General features: G+C 32.7%; 1 protein-coding gene across 5 annotated transcripts in view; it reads left to right on the forward strand.

The window, feature by feature from the left end:
* The window catches only part of LOC124360681 (neuronal acetylcholine receptor subunit beta-3-like), a 30,950-nt gene extending 14,647 nt beyond the window's left edge, over positions 1-16,303 (forward strand). For all 5 annotated transcript variants that reach the window (XM_046814505.1, XM_046814504.1, XM_046814503.1 and 2 more), the window contains 9 exons: positions 24-192; positions 1,222-1,370; positions 1,926-1,970; positions 2,272-2,378; positions 5,137-5,350; positions 8,413-8,611; positions 9,986-10,138; positions 14,321-14,490; positions 16,039-16,303. In XM_046814505.1, the coding sequence (XP_046670461.1) occupies positions 24-192; positions 1,222-1,370; positions 1,926-1,970; positions 2,272-2,378; positions 5,137-5,350; positions 8,413-8,611; positions 9,986-10,138; positions 14,321-14,490; positions 16,039-16,209 (1,377 nt within the window). In that variant the 3' untranslated portion in view covers positions 16,210-16,303. The remainder of the gene's footprint in view (positions 1-23; positions 193-1,221; positions 1,371-1,925; positions 1,971-2,271; positions 2,379-5,136; positions 5,351-8,412; positions 8,612-9,985; positions 10,139-14,320; positions 14,491-16,038) is intronic.
* The last annotated feature ends 8,867 nt before the right edge of the window (positions 16,304-25,170 follow it).

Consider the following 25,170-nt stretch of genomic DNA (forward strand, 5'->3'; position numbering starts at 1 on the left):
GTAACTCTCTATTGCTTGTCTAGGTGAGGATGAACCACCAAGGCATGATCTCAGTCGGTCATGAGGGCGAGGACTTGCCATTCATGGAGTGGCAAGATCCTGACCCTCTACTTATATTGTACTTCAGCTTCTGTACGTGGAGTGGTGTGGCTGGCAAGTGGATTTATGACTGCTCTTCAGACAATGACTCAGGTTACGATATAGGCTATACTAGCAGCTACCCTTGGCTTCATACACAATTTCGTAGTTCTTGCACATATATGAGCACTACTTGTTTGAGTGAACTATGTTTCCGACGCCAATGTTGAGGTTGCCTTGTTGCCACAATCAAGAAAATTTGTAAAAAAATGTACATTTATAACCATAGTAATTTACTCTGGTCTTATTATATTTACATGTTGTTCCATAGTAGATTTTGTTTTCATTCTTGAAGAGTATGTGATATTTGTGAATCAAGAATATGTATACATACACAGGTATGAGAAGCCAACATTTATCAAAAGACAACTAAGTTGGGTTTTATAACTTTATAGTAAAAGTTAAATTTTTAGTAAAAGTTAGATAGTAACTATGTCTTTTATATCTGCATTATAGCACTGTTCAAGCACTACGTACTTAATATTTGCTGAAACGTACATTTAAAAATATTTTTTCCCAAAACTTTTAATTTTCTTATTTGGATATTTTCTTACTCTGTGCTCAACATTGGTTGCAGAAAAGGTTGAAATAAGAATTGTTGTTACTATCAAGCTTACTCTATTATTTCACAATATAAATGTTAATAATTTTAATATAGATTAAATTAATTAAACCTCATAAAAAAGAGGTGCTGAGGTGAGGTGGTTTTGTTTTGGTTGTGCTGTCATAAAGCAATGTTTACACAGAACAGTTTATTACAATTACCAGGCTCTTTCAATTAATATTCCATAACTTTTTAGACCAAGCTGGAACATTTTCCTACTTTAGAAACCAGTGGAGGATAGCACGGATGGATTTTCGAAATAATAATAGGCCTATATTCATACCAGGGACCCTAAGAATGGCCATGAAAAATTTCATTACAATCGGTTGAATAATTTACGTGTGTAAGCAAAAAAAAAAAAAAAACAAACAAACAAACAAAGGTGCTTTTAAATTTATATTATTATTAGTGTCCAAGTATTCATGCTAATAATGGAAATTTTAAATTTTGATGATCAGTGAACCTATGTCATGTTTAAGGTGCTATCGAAGTACAACCCGTTCTCACTGCTGTGGACAAGTTAAGACAAGCATTGTTGACAAACTATGATGTTTATTCCAGACCTGTTTCTAATGCTTCACAGCAAATTCAAATTTACATACAAATACAAGCTAATCATGTACAACTTGTAAGTAGAATAAGTGGATTTTACATAAAGATATTTAGTTATGTATTAACTAGTTTTATAATATATATTTTCATATAAAAGAAAACTCATAAAACATGTAATGGCTAAAAAAAAATATTTCTTTATGTTGCAAATACTGAAAATAAATTTAATTTTTTAAATAGTTAGTTTATAGAATCTTTTATATGCCAAGAGCACTGAAATCATACACGATTTGTTGAGTAAATCAAAGGCGGGTATTGTTTGTGTTTGAAATTCAGGGTTCGAAACAAATTTTCATAGTGCTTTACCAAAAATAAGTACTGCAACAATTATTGTTAGAGATGTTAAAAATGTTATTGTAAAATTATTAAACTGATATGATAAATTAATTGTTATTTACAAATTAGTTGCCTGTTTTACACGGATTCGTAATATCTACTATTTTTGTACTTGTTAATGTTTTCAGTACTGTAAAAGCTTTAGCTACAAAAATCAGGCTGTTATAGGTACAGCATAATTTTTATACATAAGAAATAAGTTACATATAATTCTAATTATATGTTCTCTTTTTAGGATGCAAAACAATCTGTGATGACTGTGGGATGTATGTTTACTTTGGTGAGTAAACTGATTTTTATAGAATTCACTTTGTTCAAGCAATGATTTTTACAGGAAATATTTAATAGTAAAATTCTGTATAAAGTTATTTTGTGAAAAATTATTTATACTAACATTGTTTTGACGTCTTATCAGAACAGAATTGAATTATCCACAGCACAAGAGTGTTTGTGATATTAAACAAATAGAGAGTAATATATAATTCTAAAAAGGAGCAAAACCCAGAAATTAACAAGACTAAATGTCAAGTAACAATTGTAGCCAAGAAAAACATTCACAACATAATACTACTGTTTTATAGGAGTGGTATGATGAGAAGATGGTCTGGAGTCCAGACAACTTTGATGGTTTGAATATTTTAAATTTGGTTCACCATGAAATTTGGATACCAGAATTAGTCAATTTCAAGTGAGTATTTTACATATAAGAAAGTATATGTGTTAAATAATTATGTTAAGATAAAATTGAGAACAATTGATTCCCTCCTGGGTTCAACAAATGTTTCTGATGTTCTATCATAAAGATAATTAATATGAAATCATAATCATACAACCAGAATTATGAGTCTTAATTATATAGATTTTCAAGCTGAATACTTTTTTTAACTTAAAGCTTAAACCACATACTGAGAAGTGCTTATTTAAATGAAATGAAATGAAAATATCTTTATTCCTTCTACAGCATTACACTTCATGCATCATATAAAATGGTAGGAATATACTCGACCATAATTTTATTTATTATAGTTATTTTATAATGTGGTTCCAAAGCACTCACTCTTACATCTGACTGATATTCCTACTGGCTAATGGCATTGACCAGAATTTAAAAAATCTCGTGTCCAAAACAGAACCCGAGACAAAATAAAAATTTGTTTTTAATAAAAAAAAAACAACACATATTACAAATGAGTCAGAATCCGAGCAGTATGCATCAGGGCGGTCCTCATCAGGTAGTAGCAACAGAGTTTTATTTTTGCGAGTGTAGGTGTTCTGCTAATCAGAGTCTTATCATGGAGCAGTGCTTTTCATGGTGTTTATTGTTTGCATCTATATTTCTTGTTGTGAGTTTAAAAAACTTATTACTATTATTATTATTATTGCTTATTATTAACTTTATTTTTAAATATGGCATCTTGTGGTGTTTTTCTAAAATCTATTGATATAAAGGATATTATTAAATTTAGGTATGAAGACCATAAGGTGAATTTTAATGGCAGTTGTATGAAAATCAGTAAACGCTGACATTGAAACTCTAGCTGATGAAAATGTTTGCTCCGAGGAACAGTATGCATCTGGAAACACAGGCGACTCAAGGTACTTACAAAAGAAGATGTCATGAGAGTATTGGCAGAAATTCGTGAAGAACAGTCTAAGTTAGAGGCAAATCTTTCTGCGTCTAATGAAGTTTAGCATGCACAGAGTTATCTAAAAACATTCAAGCACTGTTGGAACAAATAACAGTGTTCGAGAGTCATTTGGAAAGATTTTATAAATTGGTGAGTGAAAATTTAGGTCTAAAAAAAAAGAAAAGAAAATTGCAATGAAGGCTAAGCTTGAAGATACTGAACAGTAGTCGCTATGGAATGCAAGAGAAATACATGGTTTGTCTGAGATGAGAGTTGAGACAGGAATAAGTTATCAAACTGGTGAAAAATTCCACCACCGCACAAAAATCTCACCAATGCAATCCGTTCAGTCGACATGGTTGTCAAGTTTGTCAGGCTTATTGGCGAGGATAAACTTCTTCAGAAAAGGGAAGGGAAGAAACATGACGTATTGACCTTTCAATGGACAACATGGTATTACTCAATCAGGTCTAAACCTTTCAAGGAGGAGACTGTTTGACCAGGCACGGGATGCCGAAAGAAGGAGCAACTACAAGTACTTGTGGGAAAATATTCATGCGTAAAAACGAACAGTGATAGTGTAATTGCAATATCCTGCCAGGCTAACCTCAGTAATCTTTAAGCTTCTTCTCTGTCCTTGTTACACTTAGTTGAAACAAATCTGTCTTGAGCTTCAAGATATTGCTTCCTCAAAAAATTAGCATCAGGATGTAGCAGTTCATGCTTCTTACGTTTGTAAGAGTTGTCTCTATACGAGGTCTTAGGGCAGGCAATTTCCAGGCAGTTGTCAATGTTTTTATAAAATTTGAATATGCTGTTTCGGCATAAGCTGACTGGTACACTCCATTCCAGCTCTGAAGAGCAAGAATATCCTTGAAGCATGTCATGTTTTGAGAATTGAAGTGTCTCCTTGTTGATGAAGCAACTACAGGTTTTGAAGGAATGTCTAGCTGTGTAACTTGGCCTGTGTGGTCAGAGAGCCCTGTGTGGATTATCTTCACGGCTATGGATTTATGGTTAAGGTTTCTTTTGACAATGTCAATAGATGATATTGATGTGTTGGTGATTCTAGTTGGAGGGAGGTCCATTCTAGTTATGTAAAAAGAAGTGAGCATATCATCCAACAAATGTCTTTCCTTTTTTTCTCTTGTCTAGTATATCAACATTGAAATCACTTACAATACAAATACCACTATACTTCAGGGTAATATTATCAAGACAGTCAGATAATAGGTAATACATGATCAAGCAGGGGCCTAGGAGGATGGTAGACTCCAATAACATAAAGCGGTTACTTTTGTTATTGGAAAACAATGATCGGATAATGGTAATTTATACAACATCTATAAACAAATGTCAAGGTGCTTTTAAATCATTTACAGTAGAATTATAAAAAATATATGTGTGTGTGTGTGTGTGTGTGTGTGTGTGTGTGTGTGTGTGTGTGTGTGTGTGTGTGTGTGTGTGTGTGTGTGTGTGTGTGTGTGTGTGTGTGTGTGTGTGTGTGTGTGTGTGTGTGCGTGTGTGTGTGTGTGTGTGTGTGTGTGTGTGTGTGTGTGTGTGTGTGTGTGTGTGTGTATGTGTGTGTGTGTGTGTGTGTGTGTGTGTACTGAAGAAATAAGGCAGATATTAAAAAAAGCTCTGTAATAGGTAAAAGCAAGTTTTAAGTATTTGTTATTGTTACCTGTATATTTGATATTTTAATTCAATTGTTTTAACACTCTAGAGAAATGAGGTGGTAATTCCAAAAATTGCTCTGTATATAAGTAAAAACAAGTTTTGAAAAATACTCATACCATCCGACTTGTATATGTGCAGTGCTGTAGGGAAGGGAGTATCTCCACTGGGACCAGCTGCCGTAAGGGTTACATCTAATGGTAAGGTGAGGTGGAGTACCCGCAGTCATCTCCAAACTAGATGTCAGCTGGACCTGAGGCAGTGGCCCTGGGACACTCAGACATGCAGCATTCAACTGGGCTTTTGGACCCAAACTGATACACTGCAACTTATTTTGTTTGAGAATGGCACCAAGGTTTGTACTTATCATTCATATTTTATTTGTTTGTATACAAGCAGAGTATTTCATGCATATATTAAATTCCTTTAACACACTGAGTGTGGTGGACAGTCACTACTAATATTCCCACTGTTCTAAAGTCGGTCACTACCGACGACTGGACGACTGGTGACTGAATGCATTGGTACATGACCAGTTTCGCAGTGAAAGTGGTAACAACAAATTCTGTGGCTAGAAATGTATCATAGATTAACACACTGAGCATAGTGGACAGTCACGATTACTGTTCCCGCTGTCCTAAAATCGGTACACGACCGGTCTCGCAGTGAAAGTGTTGAACTGTATAGTGGGCAAAGTGGGACTTGTGAGTGGAGGATCCTTAACACTAATTTTAAAAGGGTTGCTAATAAAAAATCATTACTTATGGTCATAATTTTGCTTGCTAAAATTTAATCTTTTGATATTACATTAGTTTAATGTGAAACAATCACGCAATAGCAGTTTTACTGCTGGGGTTTCCGCTTCCCACCTGCGAGAGGTAGGCAAGTTCAGACATGTGCAGTATTGCCTACTGCTGCAATGGAGATATCACGTAAAGAACAATGCACAGCTTTGGAATTCTGTTTTTGTTTAAGGAACTTTCTGGTTGAGGCCTAGACAATGTTACTGGAGGCATATGGAGAGTCTGTTCTTCCCTACAGCACAGCTCGAAGGTGGTTTAAAATATTTAGAGAGGAGATAATCAATTTCAAAGGAAGGTAGACCCAATGCTCCAGTTACTGTTCTTATGGAAAACATCAACAAATTGCTGTCATTGTGAGAGGGGATCAACGAATTACCCTAAGATCACTTTCTGAAATATTAAACATTCATTGTGTTGCCACCTACACGTTTATGATATAAATTACACATGAGACGTGTTTGTGCATGATGGGTTCCAAGACTGTTGATGCTCGAACAAAAGGACATTCGCAGTCAGGTCTGCATGAAGTTAAAGTTGATGTTAGAGGAAGGTCTGGAGTTTCTTTCAAATGTTATCACTGCTGATGAAACCTGGCTACATTTTTATCCTAAGAGCAAACAGCTAAGCTCAGTGGTGGAAATCTCCTTCATCGCTAACCCTCCAAAAAGCCAAAGATGTTGCTTCTGATGGGCAAATTATAGTCATCTCAATCTTTGATATTCATGGAATGGTTTAACAGCATGTCATACCTGCACACACATCAGTAACTAAACAATACTGTAGGGATGTCCTGAAGATGTTGCAAGTCCATATCAAGTGCAAAAGACCACATTTCCGTGAAGCAGGCTGGATGCTGTACCATAATAATTTGCGGCTGCATATTTCCAATTTTATTGCTGAATATCTGGCAAAAATCAACTTGGAGTGCATCCCTCACCCTTTGTATAGCCCAAATTTAGCCCTATGTGAAACTCTAACTTGAAGAAGTCTTTGTGGGAGGCATTATCCACCGTCAGAAGCAGTGGTGAAGGCTGCAGAGGTGACTTTGAGAACCTCTTAAAAAATGGTTTATAGTATGTACGTATTTGAAGACTGGCAGAAACGCCCATTCAAGGGTGTCTATTTTGATAAGGACCATCAAAATTATGAGGATGAATAAAGGTATGTTATAAAAAAATATGATCATTCTTCTTTGAACAGCCCTCATATTAGAATGCAACCTAGGCTCTTCATTTATTAGGTTACTTTTCATTTACCTCCATATCTCAGTGAATAGCTTTAAATACTACCATAAAGCTACAACTGCTTTGTCACATCACTTAGCTTAATGTGTCTTTGAAGAGAGTTGTAGTTTACATCATGTATCTTAATTCCAGTTCTTTCACAACCTTTGATTTTATACATATCCTTAATCCTGAAGTTTTAAATCATGGCACAATATAACTACTGTGATAACCTTATCTTTGAGTCGAGGACCATGTGTAAATATAAGAGGGATATCCCTTCCTAACACGATTGCTATGTTGTTCATAAAATATAATAGTGAGATATAGTGGTGAAATACATAATCAATGTAGGCAATGCTTATGTCATAGTTTATGACATGAATATCTAACATCTCTCCACGTCTTCCAGTTCAATAGGAAGCCTCCATCAATGAGATAGGAAATTTTTTTAAATTTAGAAATGTCTGAAAAAGCTTTAAATATTTTTACAAGCTTGATTTTGTGATTTTCCTGTTCAATTTTCATCCTATATTGTAGGCCTACCATGCATTTTTGCTGACAATGTCAGATATTTCAGAAGTTTTAAAAACTTCTTATTTTATTAATGGAGATTTCCTATTGAACAGGAAGACATGGAGAGTTGTTAGATATTCTATGACATAAACATTGCCTACATTGATTATGTACTTCACCACTACATCTCAATGTCGGTCATTGTAATTTACAGTTGTTTTGATTTAAGGACCAGCAACAAATATATATATATATATATATATATAGAGCGCTCACTTTTTCCGATTCAATTATTTTGTGTTTGGCCGTATCTGTCACATATGTGTTTAAATAAGCAAACTAACATATGATCGGAAGACCAAATACCTGTCAAACGACTTTTTATTTACATTAAACTGTATAAATGGCAATAGCCTTATTTAATTTCAATAAACATTGAATCACAAAAAGTACTTGCTCCGCCGGGAGTCGAACCCGGATCTCTCACTTGCCGGGTGAATGTGCTACCATTACACCACAGAGCGCTCACTTTTTCCGATTCAATTATTTTGTATTTGGCCGTATCTGTCACATATGTGTTTAAATAAGCAAACTAACATATGATCGGAAGACCAAATACCTGTCAAACGACTTTTTATTTACATTAAACTGTATAAATGGCAATAGCCTTATTTAATTTCAATAAACATTGAATCACAAAAAGTACTTGCTCCGCCGGGAGTCGAACCCGGATCTCTCACTTGCCGGGTGAATGTGCTACCATATATATATATATATATATATATATATATATATATATATATACACTGAGCTATAGCCATACCATAGTAATGATGTTAGAGACATGTAATGTTGTATTTAATTAATTGTGGCAGTTGGAACTGCAGAAGACGAGCTCCGAGTGGGAGGTGCAGAGGCTGGACGCTGAGACTATTGCTGTTAGAAGACCATGGCTGCCTGATCTCAGCTCAGATGATGGGACTGACGATATAACCCCCACTTCGCTCACCTTCACATTTGTCCTCAAGCGAGCAAGCTTTGGATACATCTACGTCCTGATTATTCCCATTCTGGGTCAGACAGTTTACTAACTAATACAAATAGAACATAAGATTTATCCTATGTATGTAAATAAATGAAGTAATGAGATCCATCTAGTGAAGGTTTCAGACACTACATTCTTACCAGAGATTTGAACACAATATTATTCTTTTAGTAGGATACTTCATAATACTTAGTTCAACTGTCTTCTTTGATATCAGCTGTTGTCTGTGATATCTTGTATCTCTGAACTTTACAATACACATGTTTCACTACTACAGCTTTCAGCATCGAAGTATTAGCACTCTCCCAATACTAACTCATAACTTTACTGTTCAGTGGTAAAAGCTTTGATAATCATCTAATCACATCATATTTATGATAACAGTAGTATCATATTCTATTGATATAAACAAGTTGTGTAATCAATATTCTAGAACAGAATATTTGAATTTATAGAGCTTTTGACAGTTTTGTCATTTACCAATGATTAAAAATAAATAAAAACATACATATAACAGTGATTAAGTACATTACAGGTGTAACATGTGCATTATCACAGCTTACAAGTCATAAACTATAGTCACACTCAATATTATACTCCATGGCTGCCCTCTCAGTTAACTGCATTAGAAATGGATGAAAACTTCATACAATACTTCTATATTAAGAATGTATTTAGAAAATTATGTACTGTTAAAATTTGATTCCACTTTTCCTGGCACTAGAGTTCCTTGACCTGAGTGAGTTTTATTCATAAAATAACTACTAAATACTAAATAATGAATAGAAATCCATCTATGCATTTTTGTTTAACATCTAGGATCATAACATAGCTATGGTGGGAAGGGTTGATTTAGTGTGAATGTTGATTTTAGCTCCATTTCACCTTCCACTTAGTGCATTGTCTGTCATAGACTTAACTCCTGGATTATGAAGTCTACGTCTAAAGAGATACAAAATAGTCGGTGATGAATTCTCAAAAGTGAACATTATTTCGACATCAAAGACACCTAGACTACAAAAGAGATCTGTCTGGTTCTCAGCAGCCATCCAATATAATACAGATGAAGAGGTGTTCTCAATGTCTCATCAGGTGCACAATTGAGTGCACTACGATGTTATAGACACGAACTCAAGAGCAATAGAGTTTTCTACACATAACATAGCTATGGTGGGAAGAGCCAATGTGAATGTTGAGGTGCAACAATAGTATTAAAAATAAATTAGGAAAAATATAATTTTAATCATTATTTAAAGCATAATAGGCAAACATACTCAGTAGTACTAACACATATTTCTGATTGGTTAATATTTACAGTTTTTATCTCATATAATCCCTTTAATTTATTTGTTCAGTCTATATGTTTGTCTGTGTGTGTCATATCTGGGTTGTGCTTGTTTTAGTGATGATCGTGATGTCTCTGGCCTGTTTCTGGATGGATGTTCTGGGCAAGGAGAAGTTGGCTACTAACTGCCTGTTGCTGCTGCTGCTCTCTGGTTTCTTGTTGAGTCTAGAGTCCAATCTGCCTGCACCTGCCGACCATGCTCCATTCCTTTGTAAGGCACCATCAACAGTTTGTCATTACCAAGCAGTAAAATCTTGTGTTGTGTATAATTCAGAATTATATTACTATGTTCTAGATACTAACAGTCTAGCTCAGCAGATATTAGGCTAATATGGTGATAGTGTTTCTTATTTATAGATCTGGAAAGAAAAAGGGATAAACAACAAAATATTTTAGATTGTTTATATATTTGTATGTATACTAATCTATTGCCATAAGAAAAAAACAATTTTATATTTTTAACATCACTCATTACTTACTAATGGATGATTCAACTTGTGAGTTTATAGTTAAAATAAATGTATCTTATTAAAATTAGCACAGGTAATTTGTGACATATAGAGCACTGATTAAAAAAATATATATTTTTGTGCTGTAATTTTCAATTTAATTCATTATTTTTTTATTCACACTGTACGCAAAGAAAATTTTTATTGGCAGTTGAAAATATTAGAAAAAAACATTTTCGCAGGTCAGATCAAGAAAGACAGGTGGTTTTTCCCATTCAGTTACGAAGTAATTCTTTCTAATGCTTGTTCCACATGCAATCTGACATATTAATATCAATAGTAGTTGTTGATCAAATAATTTAATCAATTATTCCTACTAATATTAACAAATATACTAACTTATATGATGTCTGTTCAAAAAAAAATGTAAATTTGAATTCTTTTAAAACAATATTTATTTATTTGTCTACATTAATGTTGTCACCTTCAAAATAGTTTCCATTACATATTACGCACTTATGCCAGCGCTTCTTCCAATCCTTGAAACACACTCACACACTCAACATCTTTGGGATAGTCTTTAGCTCTTTCTTCGATACACTTTTAATGTCATTTATTACATGACATTTATTACATTTACAAGCATAAATTGATGGCCCTTTAAGGTTCTCTTTATTTTTGGAAACAAAAGAAGTCACATGGAACCATGCATGGAGAGTATGGAGGCTGGGGCATCATTAAAATACTGTTTTTGGCCAAAAATTCATGAAAAGACAATGAAGTTTGAGCAGGGCATTGTCATGATGCAAAAGCCATGAAATTGTTTTGCCACAAACGGTGTTGAACTTGCAGGTAATACTCCTTATTGACAGTTTGACCTTGCGGCAAGAATTATTCATGATACACTATGCCATTAAAATCAAGTAACTTAGTTAACACAACCTTCATGTTTGACTGCACTTGTTGAGCATTTATTGGTCTTGGTGATCCAAAATGCCTCCACTGTGATAATTGAGCCTTAGTTTCGATGTCATATCTGTAAACCCATGCTTTGTCACATGTTATAACATTGTATGTATTGTCATTAACGGCATTTAGTGACTTGTGAGCAACTATCATTCACCACAGTTTTTGTTCAAAATTCAACAATTCAACCATAACCGTAATTCATAACCAGTTCTTTCACTATTTTCATGATTTCATCAGTTGATATGCTGGAGCGTCCGGAGCATTTGTCACCTTCAGTTTCTTCATGGTCATCTTTGAAACCTTTATACCACTATTTGCTATTTAGTATACTAACTAAAATAGCAATAAACAATAACAGTTTTTAACTTAGTAATGTTTGGTAAATTATACTGTCTGTTTTATTATTTCTTTTTGCTGTAAGTAGTTTTCATAATGTGGCTATTTTGTTTCATCTTTGATTAAATTCCCGTACTTGGCTGTTGTCTTACTAGAAAAATATAATCACATTCAGAAAAAAACTCACTTCCATTGTATTATTTTGAAAATCAGTTATGGGACTAAAACCATAACTACTGGTGGATGCAAACCTCTTGGAAAGTCAAACGCTAGACATTTGAAGGATGGACTGGGAACAAGGATTATTAAAGTTGTCTTTTGGTTTTAGAGTGAAAATATTTCATACATGTAGAACTAAATGTGACAATATAACAGTTTTCTCAGCCATAAATGAATGTGGTGGTATACACAATCTATAGTTGGTATACAATAATTGTATATTAATTAGGTGACCAAAAAATCAATATTACATACCAATGATTTTGAATTCAATTTAAGAATTTATTTTAATACTATCATGTAATTGCGATATCTAATTGTGTTCTAGGCCCGAGTGGTTGAAATAAATTAAATAATTCATCTGACAATTTTCAGTACTACAGGCTGGTGCTGTGTGTCAAAGATTTTCCATGTTTAGCATTTTTTTATGGTTTTATATGCTGTGTATTTGTTTTGGTTATTTAAAATATATACAAAACATACCAAACTGCGTCTTTTGTCTTATGCTTGCTGTTTTTCTTTGTTTTCATATCTGAATATATTTTACTAAGTCTAATTAGAATTTCAGATTATATATTTCCTTTGCACTCATAAGTTTAATATTTATATCGACAGTGAAAATAATAGGTTATTTGGATATTAACGTCAGGTATTTTTATAAAAATAAACTATCAAAGAATTTTTTTTAACACTTCATTCACTGGAGTAATTACAATTTCTTACAGTTGTATATATATATATAGTTGTTATTTTATTTAAGTATTAGTGATACATTTCTGCAAGCTTTTGTTTGTTGAAGTTGTAAAGGTCTGTTAGGATAATCAGACTCCAACTACTTTTTCACCTTCTTTTCTTTGGTCAGTCTATTCCCATCCAAAAGATCTGATCAGAAATCTGATTTGAATGACAGAATGGAGTATAGAATTGTTATGCACCTATAAAACTCAAGACATCAGAAGGTCAGCTATATTCTATATTGCAAAATGCAATTTAGCGATGGAAGATGTGGTAAGCAGCTGCATTTATTGTTGCCTCTTGCTGCATGAATTTGACTAATAAAACTCAACTTATATCCAAAATCAGATTTGTTACAGTTGTTGTGACCTTACGTATTGAGGTTGTCTACTTGATCTTGACTCTTAACTGGTGATGATATTCTCCAACAGTTGATAAAATTTCTTCATGATATCGATCTGGAAACTTAAAAACATAAATCCTTTATTTTGATTTGGTGTTTATTAGTAAGCAGTCTGGGAACTAAGATCAATGATTTGTGAAATTTCAAATTTTCAAAGTCATCTTTGTACAAAATTATTCTACTCAAATTCTCTAATTCCTACATTGAAATTAACGTGTGACTTGCCGGCCTTTACAAATCTCTTAGTAAACAAGAATTGACTAAATCATCTGAGATCAGTTCCGAGAGCTTCATTATATTTCATCATAGACATTTTTCCATTTAAATTTTGAAAACTCCTACCCACTTCGGCATTTAACTACTACTCATTTATTGCATACTTCACTTTATACAATGTAATAAATTTGCAATGATGAAACTTCCTTAAAAAACTAAATTTAGTAGAATTCAGAGGGTCCCATCAAGTGTTTCAAACATTTGTAATAATACTAGATTTGTACAAAAGGCGTCATTTAATAAATATGGTATACTAGAAGTCAGTGAGCAGATGTATCCGATGTTCACAAGACATTCAATTAGCTACAGAGATTTGATTCTTACTTATCAAATAAACCTTTTAGTTCCTATTAAGAACAATTAGTTCTAAAACATTACTGGTGTGACCATTTCATAGACATGTTTTGAACAAGTAAATGTTTTTTTGATCATGAAATAATTATTCCTGAAACAATAAGAATTTAATTTAACCTCATATTGTGTATTTAAGCCATTGAATAGCTCTTGAACTTTTAGAGCAAAAGGTCCTTAAACAGTAAACATTCAATTTTATGAAACACACCCTGTGGACACTAGTATGAATAAATACTGAAGTGCAAATTTGATTGAGGTAATTATATTGCTTTCACTTTTAATATCTTCTTCATTCTATTAATATCCAATATGTTCATAGAATGTATATACAAGTTTATGTTATTGTATGTACATTAAATATACTATTAAATTGCTAGTTACATTAAATTATACAATTATTCACATTCTCTCAAACTTTTTTTTACTTACTGCAACCATTGATTGGATCAAAACATAGCTAAACGTAATATTTATAACTTGATTCATTAATACAGATCCAGAACCAATATTTGTTATGATTAAAAATTGTGTTTACTTCAAATTGCAAAGATGTTTGAATTTTCTGGTAGCATTGTTTTTGTTCATATAACAACCAGTAATTTATAGTAAATTAAACGTTTAGCAAAATTTAATTTATCACATTTCTTTACAGTTAGAGTGTACAGTTTAGTGCTAGCAGTTGTCACATGTGCTACCACAGTCACTGTAATTGTTACCAACCTCACCAACACTTGTCATGTCCGACCTCCTCCTCGGTTTCTCTGTGACGCAATCTCTTCTCCTTTCATTGGTTCAGTCTTCTGCTTACCAAAACCAAAACTAGTAAGTACATAGAATAATTTATTATTGCAATCACAGTAATGATTATGAAAGAATTATCTTAAAAGTCTTCTTGGCTAGAAATATGATAGACGGAAATAGGAATTGCTTTCTTGTAATATGATCATAACTAATAAATATTTTTATAAATAAAAAATTACATTATAATGATTCAAAAATGCAATAAACATAATGCTAATAATATTTTGTTTTTTGAGTTTCTTTGCATGGGTGTGTATAATTTATTTTTTAAATATACCTATGAAAAGGAAACATTTTTCATACTCCAACCAATAATGCCTTTTTTACCAAATTGACACTTAATACGTTATACTCGTAGTACGAGTATATAATATAGTACTGTCTTTCACTTTTGATACAATTCTAATTATGAATATTGACTTTATTTTGTTGACTTGTTTTGATTTGTGATTGAGTACTGAATATGGTGTATAGTATTAATATATTATATTTATATTAGGACAGACAATTTGCATTGTATAAAGGCACATCCTGATTATTCTTGAAATTGATAGAAAAGTTTCTCTAAAGAAAGGAAATGATCGTCAGATATATTAGTTTTGGTGGATTTTGAAATGGGAGGGTATGTAAAGAGTTAAAAATATCAAACAACTAGCTGTTCCCCGCCGCTTCGCACGCTTTTTGTAAGCTTTGCTCGTGTATGAGCACTTCTGGTTCAAGTGAATTATATTGTCAACGCCGATGTAGAATTTACCTTGTTGACACTATCAAGAAAATCTGCCAAAAGTGTATGTTTATAGCCATTGTACACGTACATGTACTTAATAATAAAGTGGTCTAACATTCAAGCTATAAGGCCAAACAGAAATTCATTTGAAAGACAAATATCCATAGAAACTTAGCACCTTCACATAGTGTGTGATTATTAAACACAACTATCTCGTAATTGTAGTTTACAATTTGCAGGCACTTTGATAACTTATATATTTTGCAGCGCCTCCTGGTGGTGAGTTACATCAATGGGCATAGCATATAAACCTTCTACGTGGAAAAATACATATACATACAAATTTTCATAATGATCGGTCAAATAGTTTCTGAGTCTATAAAGGACAAACACACAAACATTCATTTTTATATATATAGATAAGTTTTTGACGTATATTGTTTTAGCTTTACACATTAAAAACCAATGGTCCCACACATAAATATTAGTTAAAGCACCACTTTCAGTCAACTAGTCAGTTTATATAACATTTATTTTGTGTTGTTTTTAAATGTGCCAAGCTAAAAAGATTGTGATCTGAAAAGATTTATTTTTTTACATTTTAAACCGTTTCGATACTTGATTTTGACTTCAACTAAAACTAACACGGCTGACGAATAATTTCTTTCTTAGGAAACATTTCTCTACTGATTTCAAGAAAAACATACATCACTTGATATGTGACTGCCACTTTCGTAAATTACCATAAAGGTTAAGTATGGCTGTTAGTTCTGACTCCAGCCATGTTATTATAGTACAGGTATCTGCCTGACACTATTTGATATTGATATTGATATTGACAGAGAGAGCCAGAGTACAATCAGATGAGAGAGAGAGGTGTAGAAAACAGCTTGTCAATGGAGCCTGAGTGTGACAGTGTAGCCAACCTGTTGTGGGCCAAGTTAGCTGTGTTTTGTGACAGAGTTGCATTTTTCTTCGCTCTTTTTGCATATACTGCTATATTTGTTTTCTGAGGTGTTTATAAGCTATGACTAAGTTTGGTATTTTGTATTAATTATATAAGTTTGATTGTACAAATCTTAATAATAAATATGTAATTAATTTAAAGTATTGGTTTATTTACTTTCCTTGAGTTAATCTGTACACTGCATGACATAAAAAATATAATGCTTGTTAAATCATAACATATACCTAACATCCATCTCCAAGTTAGAACAGCAAACATGAATCACTGAAAAATAGTATACAACTATATACTATACTATACTACTATAGTAGTACAACTTTTCTGATGTCAATTTAGACTTTGTGTGCATTGTCATATGTTTAGAGTGCTTAATTTTTTGCATTCATTTTAGGATTTGGCATTTGAAGATGACACCAGGTAACAATTCTCGAAATGATGTTTCTAGTCATAATGATAGCAAACTTCTGTTATTATTTTATCCTTTCCAAAAAGTACAGTTAGTACCTATGTATAATAAGTACTACGTACACATATTGACTGTGTGGTATCACCTTTGAATAACGTTAATTTTTTTATATTAAAAATGACTTTCTTTACTTCTTATTACGTTGATTTTACCAACATTTTTACATGTTTTTAAATTTATTTTAATTTTAATAAATTTGTATTATTTAGAACCATATATGGTCTATATAGAGTATTATATAGTATAACTAGTGTATAATACTACTACACTATATATACTACTATAGTAGTATTATATCATATTCTTGTAGTACTATACATAATATTATTAAATTTTGCAATTAACTTAACTGGTATACGGTATATATATATAATATTTCAAATATATGAATAATGCACATTGAATAAATTATACAGACTACCACAGTGCAATCACTGTTGTTAGCATACCCAACTCAACCACTATTTTAGCTTTTATAATATTCTAAATCTATATACCCACTCCAAACCAAATGTCAAACGCAGTTTTTAGTCAGATTATTAGTTTTATGGTTAAAAAAGCATTTACCTCAAACAAATCAATGGGTCCCTATATTATATAAATACATTTCAATATATTTATTGTAACTTTTGATTTTATTGTGTAACTAGTATAGTCAAAGCTATAACCAACGAAAGAGAGATGTATGATGTACATAAAAATATATTTTTAAATTGTCCTTCTAGCCCAGTCGAAAGAAGTTAGTATATTTTGTGACAAGTATTAGCCTACATTAATAAATAATTTCTTACAGCATTTTCAGTAATCATTATCTCATAAACCCACTTTAATAACAAAGAATTGTTCATTAAAATTAATTAAGTAGATGTTATAGGCTTTCTAGAACACTTTTATATTTTTTTTCTCTAGGTATTTACATAATGGAGTTATGATTTTTTTTTAAGATTTAACAGCCATTTTGAAAGTAAATGGCATGCAAAGACAACACAAACTTAGCTGAGATAAAATTGATGAGTTCCAACTCGTTTAGACTTTTTTGCCTCAGTTATCATTTCCACAAGCTGTGTGATAATAAACACAGTGTGTAAAATGTCTGGAAACGCCTTAATATTTTTTAAACATAGCAGGTAAAAATCTACATAATTTTGACAGTGTTATATGGCTGTCTTAACTACTTTTTTTATGAAATAACCATCACATGCATACAATGGGGGGAAGGGAAGACCCATGAGGGTTGTCAAGGAAATCTGAAATGTATATCGTTTTAAAGGACTTTATTATTATAATATAATGCCGCAAACCACACTCCATAAGCTTTATTCAATACAAACTTATAACTGTTGAAATAAGATCAATATTAAACCTTTAAACAGTCACCATTCTGTATAGGGTAAACGTTTTAGGAATCACACAATCAGAACAAAAAAGATGTTATTTAAATATAGGTTCAGAAATGTTTCATTAGCCACTAGCCCCCATTTTGTATGTTTAATAAAAATTATTATTTCTAAAATTAGTTAAGCTAAAGAAACCAAATTTGGCACATAGCTTTGAGAAAATAAGAGGAAAATAAAATAAAATAATTGTTATTTTCATTAATATTAACAAAATGGTGTCAGTTTAAAATTTTTAAAGTTAAATAACAAAAAAATAAGTATAGTTACAAAAACATTTATTAGACACCAACTGTATTACAATTCCAACAGTTCTTTTTGAACGAAATACCTTTAATACATAAGTGAGCGCAACTAATTTAAAGGTATGCTTGCACAAGCAGGAAGCGCCAAACATGTTACAGTTGAGAGGTATCAGTTGTTGTTGTACTTTTCTTGTTTAAGTAATATTTTTATAACCTATTTAAAACAGCTGATGCCTAATAACGACATAATATTTGTGACTAAAATAATTGTAATAAAATTGTTTAAATAGTTGATGTCTAGTACAATTTTTTTACTATACTGGTTTTTTTTATTTAACTTTCACAATTTTCAATAGAAGCCATTTTTTTTTTAAAGTAGACAAAATAATGCAATTTTTTTTAAATCAAACCTATGTGCCAAATTTCGTTTCTTTAGCTTGACTAGTTTTAGAGATAATAATTTGTTAATAAAAATAAAAAATACAAAATGGTGGATATTGGCTAAATGAGACATTTATCGACCAATGTTTATATGACATATTTTTTTCCAATGGTGAGTACTATCGCCCACATAATTTTGTGACACCTTGTAATATATATGAACTGGAGGGTAATTAGGGCTCTGGGGGTAGTTTTCAGTGAAATTATGTAGGAATTGTCCTACACATAAATGTATACAAAATCATCCTAACAATGAAATTCTATTACAATTCATAATATTTGAGGATTTAATTAAAAAAAAAAAAAAAAAAAAAAACTAAAGATAGTCATTCACATTAAAGAAAACAAATTTATAGAAGTGTGAACAAAATTGTATTCATTCCATTAATTACTGTATAAATAGTTTGTCACAGGCTGTTACATTACGGTTAGTGAGAGGTCATTGCCATCCCCTTGTCGCCATTTCGCCGCCTTTGTTTGTTCAATAGAAGAAAGAGTATATTGAGCAGGCCAGAGGGGTAGTGGCGGGGGAGATTGTCCTGGGGCACAGTCCACTCACCTTCAGGCAATGAATTCAGAGCTATAGGCCACGACAGTTTTACAACTTGTATATACTGTCCGTTCACAATGGCGCACCCAGGAAGTTTCTCTGCGCGGGGGGGGGGGGTGAAATGTTTGAAATATTATACAAGGAACCGCCAGAGAGTGCAGTTGGCGGCGACCAATAGAATGGACTGGCCTGCGCGACGTTGCCACACAACTGCCGCTGCCGCCCGGCACGGCTGGCGCATTGTGGCTGATAAACCGCTGCGCTGTCACAACTAACACTGACACTGAACATTTAAAACTTATCAGTATAATTGAAAAACAATATTTAAAATGCGTTGACAGTTTTGCTATATTATATTTAAATTACTTGTATAGTTTATTAATGTTATTACAAACTAACTAATCGATTAAAACAAACAAATCGTCCCGTCAGTTAGTCAGAGTAAAGTACTTGCTTATTTCCATACAACTTTTCAGTGATTTTAAACGATTACTAAACACACACAAAATTAATATACATGTTGCTTATATTGGACACTGCATGACGTGTTGCTTGATTAAAAATAATTAAAACAATTATAACAAGATAATCAATTTTAAAATTATCGAACAATTATATTTTTAAATTATGAAATAATCAAATTTTCCACTAAATAATTTTTAGGCCTACTATTTTAAAATGAAATACGTTAAAAAGCATGATTGACTTAATAATATTCTTACCTTTGCACTTGTATATTATTTATTCGCTCTCAGGCGGCAACATCGTAGCCCAAAACCTCGGAGTCTTCTTCATTTTCACTTTCTGCCTCACTGCTACTCGTGTCAGAATTGTCTGCTAAGTTTTATAATTATTTGATCTACAACACTTGTGCGGATACATTCCTTTTCAAAATCAGCTTGCTGCAAGGCTTCTGCGTGCTGAACTCTTGATTGCCAGTCTTCTTTAGTCACTTTGTCCAGAGCATCATGGAACAAGTTTCTCAACGTCGGTTATTTTTAAATGTCTTATTATTACCGTGCTACCTCTCCCTTCACTTGAGCCCATACCATTTCAATGGGATTGTACTGGCAGTGATAAGGAGGGAGCCTGACAACTGTATGTCCCATTTCATTGGCTAATACGTCGAGTTCATAAGTTTTTTGTTGGGTTTTATATGGGAGAACCCTCATTATAAGTTCTGGTTTCGTTTCTTTCATACAGTATTGTATGTTTTTTCGAGACAGCCAATTTTGAATCTCTTCCTTTCTCCACGATGAATTTGGAATTTTCTCGGCGAGTACTGAGTGGTATGGGAGCATTATCCATAACGATGATCGAGCCTTCTTCCAAAATGCATAGCAATTTTTTAAACCATTTTCTAAACGATTCAGCGTTCATTTCATCGTGATAGTCCGAACTGGATGATGTCTTAGACCGAAAAAACCCACTTACATTCTTGCAAAAACCCATCTTTTGCCGAACCGACATGACAAATTATTAATCTTCTGCCTTTGCCGAGAGGAACCTTTAGCCCACCAGACTCAGTCGTATCCTGCCATATGTATTTTTCGAGTATGGTTTTCATTAAACCCATGTTTCATCGAGGTAATATATGGGCCTACTATCACCAGATTCTCTAAGCTCTTGCATAGTTCTCAAAAATTTTTAAACGAGCCGCTACAATATCATTTCGTTCCAATAAAAACTTTCTACCATCATTGGTTTTCTTATACCTGAAACCAACATGCCTTAATAATCTATTTGTTGAAGTTACCGATCCGTTGTAATCAAGTTTTTGTTTGAGATCCTGCGTGATTCTTTTTGATGTGGGAAATTCCCCTCTGTCGTAGTACGAAAGGACAGTTCGTCTCAAAACATCTTTTTCAAAGTCGTCAAAGCCTGTTATTTTTGATTTTTCGACTTCTTTGTTTTCCTGGCGTTGAAAACTTAATTTCTGATGATGAAGGTCCATCTTCTTCGGCCAGCTTAGCTTCTTTACTTATTTTGTTAACGTTCTTTCACTTACACCACAGGCCTCAGCACACAGTTTACCACTTTGCTTAAAGTTTAGAGTTTCTCGGAAATTTGTCAACGACAGTTTTTTGAAAAAGTTGTAAACGTTGTAAATAATACGTCGTTCTCCACTATGTAGGGTTTTTTTTTCCGCTACCTTTCTTACTTCCGGATGGCTGTGCACTTGAACAAACATCATCACACTCCATTTTGTCCAAATAAGGAATCACAATAACAAGTATATTACAATTGACACTACACAGAAAATAATCGGTACACTTATAATAGCTTACCATATAAAACAACACTTAAAAACACGAAAACGTTCATCAACAGTAAAATTCAGCACAAAATAATATACGCGTACTGGAATTGAAGAGAATGCAGTATTTTCAACCGCCACTGATGAAGCGACAATAGGCACTGACTGACGGTCAGAGACAGGAAGGAGGAAGGGGCTGTTTCTTGGAAATAGTATGCCTCCATTCCGTCTGGTATTACCACCACTGCTGGCTGGTGCGGCTTTTGTTTACAGGCATTTCACCCGTTTCCTCCACATTTTCACTCGTCTGAATCATCTATTATGTACTGGTTCAAATTTCATTGGATGTTATAGAAAACCGTTACTTTAGAATTTTATAAGAAAGTGCATTCATATTATAAAAATACTTGTGCTGTATGATTTTTCAACTATGACCAGTTTAAATATTTAAATCACCCACTTGTAATAAAAAACAATTTTACATAACACAGATTCAAGGACTATTAATAGTCAGGTAGGAAAAAATTGCTTTCAAATGGTTATAAATTTATGAGAACCGAAGTGCGTAACAAAACCGTTGCGGCAACAATTCCCATCGTTATGTACTGAATAAGTATATTTATGGAAAAGAACATATATTTCAAATGTATTTGATAACTTTTCTTACCAAATTGAAAATCCATTTAACATAACATGATTATACTATGCACACATGTAATGCCTTATTATATATAAATGATAATGGCATTATCTAACTGTTAAATTACGGGAAATTAACGTTTTTTGCGGTATTTTTCTTTTTCTTTTTAATTTATATTTCGGCTAAAGATTTTAATCCTACGATCTTCGTATATAAGTAATATAATACAATAATTTATTTCAATCCATTTAACTCAACATGGAAATAAGCTACAGAGATGTACTTTTTTTTAAAATGACCGTAAAAAATTAACATTTTGTAATACGTAGTTTAATTAATTCAAGACAGCTCTAACATTTCTTTCGAGCGTAACGGTTAAGTATTTTAAGAATGCTGGACTCGCGCGGCTTGTGGTTACAGCTGGGAACAAGTTTGGCAACGTCGCTCAGCTCTCTCGTTGGCCGCTCCAAGGTTACGGGCAAAATAGGCTCCTCCCTCAACTGCACTTTCTCGTGGTTTTTCGTATAGGTCCTAAAATCGGCATTTTATACAAATTCTCAGATTTTAAGAGGAGGGCAAAAATCAGGATTGTGATTAAGCTTGCAGTAAGACCACTCTACCACTCCAGGAAGCTCATACAGGGATAAAATCTTCTGTTACAATTAATACATTTCATATAAAGTGTATTTAACTCAAACCAAATGTAACTATAACATTAATGAGCAGAACATTGAATTAAATAGTTAAGTTTGAGACATAAATCAAAATCAAAGCTAAATGTTTATGTCTACTCTCGGATTAAAAAGTATAGATGCCCGAGTTTAAAAGTTGACCACAAACTAACTAATAGAGTAATAATAACAGAAATAATAATAAAGTTTAGCTTGTTTATTCCTGCGTGTCGACATATAGAACAAATAATTTACTAATAGTAATAATAACTTCCAGTTTTTAAATTGATAACAATTCGGGTGTTGTTTTTGACGCTTTTATCCAAACTGTAACTTTGAACATTCATAACTCGGAAACTTGCGATTCGTTTCATTATAAAAGGCCAAATTTGGATACAAGATAGATAAAAATGTACTCAAATTGAGAATGTAATTTTAGAATTACATGAAAAAAGTTGTTATTCACTTTCTATTACAACTTATAATCTTGGCCGGATAGTCTAAAATGTTCAGCATTGATCTCGTTATGGAGCTCTTAAAGTCTTAATCTTGGTGTGTAATTTAGTTAACTACTATTTATACCGTTTAATCTTTAACACAGATAAATTGAGCAAGTTTTGTTCATTTAGAGCGTCTGACACTTTTCCGCTTTTGAACGCGCAAACCGACATACTGTACAGAGCAGTGTTGCCAACGGAAAACAACGAATTAACACAATATAGAACTGATCCAGAGCTCGGCAACTCACTCACTACTGTTACAACTGCACATTGGGGACTACTGTAACAGTTTATTTAGGTATGAGGTACTCAGCTGCCTGAGAGTACCCACCACCGTAATCAGAAATTTCCCAGTACAGGTTACTGTAACTGTAACAGGTACTTTTACGATACATACCCTGTACACGGTTACCTCCGTTCCTGGTACAAAACACTCGGACTCGTTTAGCAATAACAGTGACTGAAACATTTTGTAACATTTGAGAAACATTCAGTAATCAGTACTGTACGATTCTAGATCAGTACGAGTACATTCTGTATTCGTTTACTGGGAGTAACAGGTACAACAACAGCTACAAGCCACAAGAAATAGTAAAAACTAACCTCACTTTCATTTTTGTTGTGACACTGAAATCAAATAATTAGCGTTTTTAACCAAATTGAATTATTACTTATGGAGTGTCGTGTACTTCGTAAATTAAAATAATTATAAAGTTTGAATTCATATATTTGATTATGATTGATTTTAAAGGTCCTACATAAACGTCAAATCTAGACTACTACGCGACCGTCACATGCTCGTTGGTGCGCCTCTGCCCATTTATTATTTTTGTATTCATTGTTTCAAGCCTCAGATAGACAGACCACGTCGTGTCGTTGTAATTACATTATTCCATGTAATGAAGACAACTATACAAATGTTCTTTATACTGTACTTTGTTATGATTATTAACTACCATAATGCAAAATCTTTTCTTTAAAATACGGTACCGGTCCTAAATAAATACTTTAAAAAGGTAGTTTTGAAACATTACTTTAACATTGACAATAATAACAAATAACTCTGGAAGTGTTCCTAAAATTATTTTTTATTTTTTATGGTTCAATTTTGTAGGCAGTGTACATCAACTCGATAGATGGTGTCTTCTATTCATCTCAAAATTTGTCTGCTCTGTCTCTATTCTTATACAGTATATTCTTAAATTGCCCGCTGTTTAAAATTGTGTATTTAAATGCATGTATTAGATATACTTTGTCAATTCTCCGTCAATTGTCAATTATATATTTGATTTATCTTATCCTTCGTGGTGTAGGTATTAACTCATGATGAGTATTAAATCAAATGAGCATAATAATTTTTATACTAATTGAATTAAACTTTCAATTATATTTTTAACCTCTATAAGTTTATTATATTGTGAAAATTGTATAAAAGTAATCGAATTCTTTGTTCTGCAAACTAAACACTGAATTAAAACTGACTACTTTGTTTGAAGTTTATTTTTGACGACGGAAGGATTGTGAAGGAAACAGGATTTTTCCGGACATTTGCGATCGTTCAGTGGTACAAAAAATCAGTAACATTAAGTTTCGAGATCTACAATCTGATTTCTTCTTCAGGTAAACAACTAACCTAACACAATTAAAACTAGATTAAAATAAACAAATCATACAAGACCGTTGTGACACGCCTACGTCAGGAATCACAACCAACATGTTGTGTGTCAACTCTTCACTAACTCTAAAACATGCACTTAATAAAAGACTAAATACAACACTAACTATTAAAACTGAACTACAGAATACAGGTCACAATACGTCTGCATTCGTCGACCAACCACCT

This window comes from Homalodisca vitripennis, chromosome 4 (genome assembly GCF_021130785.1).
Source record: "Homalodisca vitripennis isolate AUS2020 chromosome 4, UT_GWSS_2.1, whole genome shotgun sequence".
Taxonomy (NCBI): domain Eukaryota; kingdom Metazoa; phylum Arthropoda; class Insecta; order Hemiptera; family Cicadellidae; genus Homalodisca; species Homalodisca vitripennis.